Source organism: Nanorana parkeri, unplaced genomic scaffold, assembly GCF_000935625.1.
Source record: "Nanorana parkeri isolate BGI_ZX_2015 unplaced genomic scaffold, ASM93562v1 scaffold1279, whole genome shotgun sequence".
Classification (NCBI taxonomy): Eukaryota; Metazoa; Chordata; class Amphibia; order Anura; family Dicroglossidae; genus Nanorana; species Nanorana parkeri.
The window spans coordinates 283074-290796 of NW_017307547.1; the positions used below are offsets into that span (position 1 = coordinate 283074).

The 7723-nt window shown below is 46.5% G+C and overlaps 1 protein-coding gene across 1 annotated transcript in view; it reads right to left on the bottom strand.

The window, feature by feature from the left end:
- Positions 1 to 2061: 2061 nt before the first annotated feature.
- PREX1 (phosphatidylinositol-3,4,5-trisphosphate dependent Rac exchange factor 1) overlaps positions 2062 to 7723 on the bottom strand; it is a 138555-nt gene continuing 132893 nt past the window's right edge. Inside the window, exons 39-42 of the mRNA XM_018569036.1 lie at positions 7206 to 7393; positions 4714 to 4816; positions 4095 to 4162; positions 2062 to 2119 (exon numbers count right to left, since the gene is read on the bottom strand). Coding sequence (XP_018424538.1) covers positions 2077 to 2119; positions 4095 to 4162; positions 4714 to 4816; positions 7206 to 7393 — 402 coding nt within the window. The 3' untranslated portion in view covers positions 2062 to 2076. The remainder of the gene's footprint in view (positions 2120 to 4094; positions 4163 to 4713; positions 4817 to 7205; positions 7394 to 7723) is intronic.

Consider the following 7723-nt stretch of genomic DNA (forward strand, 5'->3'; position numbering starts at 1 on the left):
GCAAGTGACATCTCAGAGGAGAACAAGCCAATCAATGGTCAACCATTGTTACATGCCCCACCAACAGATACAAATTGCAGGCTGCTAAGCCGAGAGATGACTGTGCCATGGCTTGGCCATCTGCAAGTACCCAGCCTAAGGGGGTGACGATTCATGAGATAAATATAAACATTTTAAGGCCATTCCAGAAGTTGGATGAGAGATTATTATAATCGGAGACTACAAAAGCGGAAAGCAAGGTAAGCCATGTGACACCCAGGGGGAAGGTCTGATTTATCACTTCGCTCTGTACAATGGCAGGGGAAGGTTTGATAGATGCGTCTGATACATAAGGCCACAAACCAATGATATAATATGAAAGGATACCCTGTATGAATGTCGAGGAAGAGCAGACAGCTTGGTCATCATTATCCATCATTGCTATAAGGAAGCAGTGGGTGGAGGGGTATTCTTTAAGTTTAGGCTTAGAGGTGGGTCACATAGACCACATAGACCAACGTGCAGGATGAGACGGGTTCTCTGGTCACCAGTAATGATACATATGATGGTTCTATAGGCCAGGACAGATGAGGAGGTATATTCAGGTTTCTATCTGCTGATAGTCTAAACAAGACCCGTCATTATAGGAATTCCAGTCTGATCACTTCCGTCCAATATCCTCTGTTTTCTTGAGTAGTATATAGGCCGGGGTATGACCCCCCCCCCCTAACCCGCTCCCTTCCCCCCAGACCCAGCATTGAGATCAGATACATTGAGCGCCATTACAGTCCATGTACCCATTGCACTCCTGACCGCTCATCCATAGTAAGAAAGGTGGGTGCATTGGCAGTCGACAGATGGCTACCGTCCAATAATATAGAAAAGCATGGACACCGGCACTCTAAGGATAGAAGTACGTCTATTCAATGAGCATGTCTTGCACCTGCGTCAATAAAGAGACGTACTTCTATCCTTGGGAGTGCCGGTGTCCATGCTTTTCTACATTGAGAGCCACGACGCTCTACGAGAAGCGTTGCTTGAGAATATACACATATACTACACAAGAAAACAGACGATTGGACGATCCTAGATCGGGCTGCAACACAAGGCGGCTCTCCTTAGCAGGTAATGTGCCCCATTATCTTCCAGCAAATCTGTAGAAATACCCATGAAAACATTCTGAAGAAGAGACCCCAGGGATTTTTTCATCACATGTACAAAACACCTCGGGTGTTCAGTAATCCCCCCCCCTCCTCCGCTCCTACAACCTGTAAACGTATAATACTGATACTGGCGCAAGTTACCACAAATACAAAACGTCCCCCATATATACACGGACCCTCCCCAACTACGGCCGCATCCAAAAACCGGTTTAAATACAAATATTAGCTGAGAGTTCCTCTCGTGAACTATGAACATCAGTATAATTTATAGAAGCTTGGTCCCAGGTTATACATTACAAAACAAAAACAGAACATGAAATCCTTGTGGTTAGATCAGAGAGGATTCTGGGTAGGAGGGCATCTGCCGGGCAGGGTCCTTTAATACTCCACAATGCGTACGGCAGGAATAAGACGATGGACTTGTAGCTTCTTTAATTATAAAAGTAGATTTCCACTTATAAAACAACATTAAAATTTCAAATAAAAGCTAAAAAAAAAATGAAGTAAAAGTTAACGTAGGATTTCCCGGAGCGTGAAATTGGACCACTGCCGTTGGCGGGGGAAGCCGGTACTCCGCTCCGAGGGGTAGAAGTCAGAATACAGACTCGTAATAAATACTTATCTTGAAGAAGGAAAACGTTTTTGTGCCGCCGCTGAGAAAGTGCCGGAATATCGGAGGCAACAAAGAGTCCAATCCAAGTCTCTGATGAGGCTCGGCACTCTGCGTTCTCTCCTCCAGGATCCAGTATATATATAGGGCTCCGTCCACACCACGGGACCTTGGCACAATAGGAGCACCCACGGCAGGCACAGAGTGGACACGAAACCCATAAACCAATGCAGTTCTTGTGCTTCATCAATCCGGAGGATATCACACCCATCAGAAGGCCTCCAATGCTGCTCCTTCATCTACCCATCTGGGGACCGTCTCCCATCACAGGTCTCCGTCTACTGGTGGCACACATAGCCTGAAGATCCTATGGAAAGAGACCATTGTGAGCATGTTTCGTGTACACAGCACAGGTCCAGGGCTACATAGGACAGGTTGGCTTCAAAAAATGGTCCAGGGTGGAGCGCATCGGCCGGGTAGCGTCACGGGGCTCCTCCCCTCACTTCCTCCTTAAAGACGCCGGCAAGATGTCAGCTCGGCGTTCCACTAAGGTGGAGTGAGCGCCCTGCTGACTCTGCTGCATCCCTGAACCGCTGACTGTGAGACAGAGTGGGAGAACCACAACCTAATTGGATCTGCTACTGATACCATCAACCGCAAGTACTCTGTTGTATGCATGCCAGGACATTGACTATATAAGAGCCTACTCATGCTACCTTGATAACTGTATTGCCTGTGCACTCTGTGGACTGATTGCTGGGTACTTGTGGGAAGCAACCCCTGTTTAATGCATTGACTCCCGTAGCGTAATATAGACATAAGAATTGCTGGTCGGTGCCCCTCCTACTCAGGCCTTAAAGGGGAAGACTTGTTGGTGACACTACCGATTCCTTGCTCTCATGTAATTATCGCACTAGTGGTATGAAGTAATACCTTAGTGGCTTAGCCTTAAGAAAAGGACCTTTTCGGTGCATGAAGGGTAGAACTACTAACTCTCCGCTATAAAGATTAAGAGTGACGCCAGGAGTTCGACCCTGATCACCGTACCTTCATACCCAGAGACATTTACTATTGCTACCATCCGCAGCTGAGATTCAACCCCTACTTGCCAGGGCCTTACAAAGTGTTCCCAAGAAACAGAATCCCGGGACGGGGCAGAGGTCTGTAAAGGCCGATGGATCACATAGCGCACTTTATAATGTACATTTTATGTGGCCGTGAAGCCATCACTGCAGGGACGTCTTTAATATCGATTGGACCCTGGGCACACATTTTTTTGGGCTTTCCCCCGCCCCTACCCACCACGCCCTGGCCCATACCATGCGACAGGAGCAGATAGGAGAAGACAGCTCAAAGGGAGACGTGACCCCAAGTAAGAGGTGACCCCGCATGAGGCATCACAAGGTCACACAGCGTACGGCAGGGGCAGAACAACAGTATGCGATGCGGATTGCATATTAAACAGGACGTTACCCATGTGTATCTTTCGCTGGCTCAAGGGGCAGCTGCTTTGGGCCCCACAGCAATGACTGGGCCCGGGGTAACTGCCCCTTTTGCCCTGCGTTAAAGACGGTCCTGCATCACTGTCTATCATCTGTCATAACTTCGCCTGGCTTCTTATAATTAAGCTGACTTCAACCATCTTCTTGCAGACTTGTAGACAATCTTCTCCTGTATTGGAAGTGCTGAGCCCCCCTTCCCCTGCACACTGTCATCTCCACAACACAAGCATTAGAAGCTGCAGATGGTATCTTGAGCCCACCTCATTACTGGCCTGGACCGATTCAAGCGTCAGCAAGCCCCCTCCTTCAGATCTGTACTGTCCCTGGCCTGCCTCTTACAACTATTAGCTTACTCTGCCATCAATCTATTTGGCCCGAGTAACTGTACTGCTGTCCCTAACGTTAAATAATAGAACACATGCCCAGCATGCCTTTTACTGTTCATCCCTGCTGATCACTGGGTGGTGCAGGCTTTAGTTGAGCAATCTGCTGATCAATAGCTTGATAACCCCCTATCTGATAAAGTGGAATCAAGGAACTGATAAGCAGCTTGCACAGCTACAGTCTGCAGAACCCAGTGGCCAGCAGGGGGGCAATGGATGCCGGGGAGGTGTTCTTTCACATAATGCTCATGCTCAGAGCTGCAATCTTCTGACCTCTCCCACCAAACACTATCACGGTGAAAGTAAAGACGGAGAGAGAGACCCAGTGATGATGTCACTGGGTCTACAAAGACGTATATTTGTCCGGTTTGGAACCAATCTTTTTTGCTTAGAGAAGCCCAATCAAGTCTTCTCTGGAAATGTTGTGTGAATGGTGCCTTCATCTTCATGGACTCACCTTGGCGGAGACTGCAGCGGGTGATCCCTGACTTTTAGATTCTTTGCCGTGATTTCCACACGCGGACCCTACAAAAACAAAACACAGATTGGTTCATGTGACCGCGTGGAGTCTGTACAAAGGCCGTCCCCGAGTCTCAGGAGCCCGAGGTGCGCTCGCCGTTAAATCAACACTTTGTAGTCATTGGTGGTAAGAAATACAAATGTCTGACGATGGAATATACAACAGGGACCTGCAGCTGCAGTCTTGAATTACCCAACTCCTCCCTCGACCTGAAAGCTTCTAAAGTCATAAATGTGATTATTGATTGATTGTGTGCGAGGGAGAATGTCAGGACTGTTAAGGCATGGCTGTGCTAGAGCTGCCCACCCACTGACATGCAGGAAGAATAAACCACTTAGAGGGGGGGGGGGTCTCGGATACAGTGAGTGACAGCATAAAAACATGAATCCTTCACAACTTTTAAAGGTGGATTATTGGAAGGTAGAGCGGCCATTCCCTTTGGCTGTACTGATCTGCCTCTTATGCTCCCCCGTGACCTCCCAGAACTAGTACCATCAGCACAGCCATGTCATTCAATCAAATTATAACTTCATCAGCAAGAAGTTGTGGCACTCACTTGTTTCCTCATGATGTCCATTGCTTGCATGATGCACTTGGGCTGGAGTCCGTGACTGCGGGCCAAGATGGCGGCTTGCTCCAGCGATATGCTTAATGTGCTCCTGAGCAGAACAGAAATACATCAACAATCGTCTCCACTCAACACAAAACCAGAGACATTAAAAGAGACTCTCTCCTATTACACCCGACTGTCACTTCATAGAGACCCCCTGTGAGTGCAAAACTAACAGCAGTAGAGGTAAAAGCTCCACCATCTCCATAAGGATCAGTTGTTGGGAGCAATGACTTCCTATCATGTGCCACGACTCTTCACATATCCCAATGGTCACGAGAGACGCTCTGATTGGTCATGCTGCTGGTTTGAATCCTCCTAGTCTTAAAATTAAGCACTAAGAGCAGCATGTGATAACCCCTTATGTGAGCTATCTGATTATATCAAGCCTCCTGATGTTTGGCATGTGACTAGGTGATCCTTTCTTCTTTACATTGTATATTGGGTCAGGCAAGGCCATGGATCTGGAGTGTGCGTGCCATGAAGTGGATACCCGGCAGGAAGTGGCAGCAGCACATTATCTGGTATTGTTTTTGGATTTGTCATATATGTCAGACGTAGACTAGAAGAGAAGCTATTGTGTCACCAGGACAGAGGGCGGCTCTTTACTGTAACGGGGATCAGCTAAGACTTCATCAGCTGCCTTCTGTAAATACCTGAAATCACCACCTATATCCAATGGGAATTAATCCAACTGCTAGTTGTGGGATATTCCCTCAATGGGTTCCCTGTAACTGTATATTCCCTCAATCGTTTCCCTATAACGGGATATTGCCTCAATGGGTTCCCTAAAATTGGATATTGCCTCAATGGGTTCCCTAAAACTGGATATTCCCTCAATGGGTTCCTTATAACGGGATATTCCCTCAATGGGTTCCCTAAAACTGGATATTCCCTCAATGGGTTCCCTATAACGGGATATTGCCTCAATGGGTTCCTTATAACGGGATATTCCTTCAATGGGTTCCCTACAACTGGATATTCCCTCAATGGGTTCCCTTAAACTGGATATTCCCTCAATGGGTTCCTTCTAACAGGATATTCCCTCAATGGGTTCCTTCTAACAGGATATTCCCTCAATGGGTTCCTTCTAACAGGATATTCCCTCAATGGGTTCCTTCTAACAGGATATTCCCTCAATGGGTTCCCTATAACCTGGATATTCCCTCAATGGGTTCCCTATAACGGGATATTGCCTCAATGGGTTCCTTATAACGGGATATTCCTTCAATGGGTTCCCTACAACTGGATATTCCCTCAATGGGTTCCCTTAAACTGAATATTCCCTCAATGGGTCCCCTATAACTGGATATTCCCTCAATGGGTTCCCTTAAACTGAATATTCCCTCAATGGGTCCCCTATAACTGGATATTCCCTCAATGGGTTCCTTCTAACAGGATATTCCCTCAATGGGTTCCCTATAACCTGGATATTCCCTCAATGGGTTCCCTATAACCTGGATATTCCCTCAATGGGTTCCCTATAACCTGGATATTCCCTTAATGGGTTCCCTGTAACTGTATATTCCCTCAATCGGTTCCCTATAACGGGATATTCCCTCAATGTGTTCCCTTAAACTGGATATTCCCTCAATGGGTTCCCTATAACTGGATATTCCCTCAATGGGTTCCCTATAACTGGATATTCCCTCAATCGGTTCCCTATAACTGGATATTCCCTCAATGGGTTCCCTTAAACTGGATATTCCCTCAATGGGTTCCCAATAACGGGATATTCCCTCAATGGGTTCCCTCTAATAGGATATTCCCTCAATGGGTTCCCTATAACCTGGATATTCCCTTAATGGGTTCCCTGTAACTGTATATTCCCTCAATCGGTTCCCTATAACGGGATATTCCCTCAATGTGTTCCCTTAAACTGGATATTCCCTCAATGGGTTCCCAATAACGGGATATTCCCTCAATGGGTTCCCTCTAACAGGATATTCCCTCAATGGGTTCCCTATAACCTGGATATTCTCTCAATGGGTTCCTTATAACGGGATATTCCCTCAATGGGTTCCCTATAACTGGATATTCCCTTAATGGGTTCCCTGTAACTGTATATTCCCTCAATCGGTTCCCTATAACTAGATATTCCCTCAATGGGTTCCCTATAACTAGATATTCCCTCAATGGGTTCCCTATAATTGGATATTCCCTCAATGGGTTCCCTATAACAGGATATTCCCTATAACTGGATATTGCCTCAATGGGTTTTATATTTTGCCTTCTTCTGGATCATTGGTAATAGCTCAGGCTTTTGTTTGGACCCTATACCGGGTGCAGCGTGGTCTCGCAGCCTGTAGATGTCACTGTAATATAAGCAGACAGCGTCCAGACCTCTTCTCCTGTACGAATAAGACAGAACAGCATGCTGGGAGAAAGTATGGAGACCCAGTGCTGAAAACACCCGGGTGATTATCGGGGGCGCTCACCTTTGCATCCCGGTGCCGCACATGACCATCTGGCACGCTCCCAGACGGTAACAGAGCTCAGACGAGATGGGTAACAAGCCGGTCCCCAGCATGTTATTCTTACAGTACTCGGACTGGGGCTGTTTTGGGGTGATTAAGGATTTCAAGAGCCTGCACAGCTCGTCGAGGGCGTTCATTGGACGGATCAGCTGTGAAAACACAAACAGCAAAACATCAATATAGTGTAACGGCCACGAAAGCCAGAAGGAATGAGCCACGAAATGTCATTAGAAAGAGAACAAGTTAAAGGTTCACATTTTATTTGCTGTCACAATTGTTTTTAAACACAAACATTTCTTTTCCTCCGGTCTGGTAAATATTTTGGAAACACATATCATCAAAAGAAAGCTTTGTTTGTCATGAGACATATAACACCCTGGTTCAGTATCCTAAGTATAATAAATATTGCTGAATCAATAACAGAAATGTATAAAGTTGTTCTGCTCAGTGCCAGTCTGAGCTGTAATACATTGTGATGA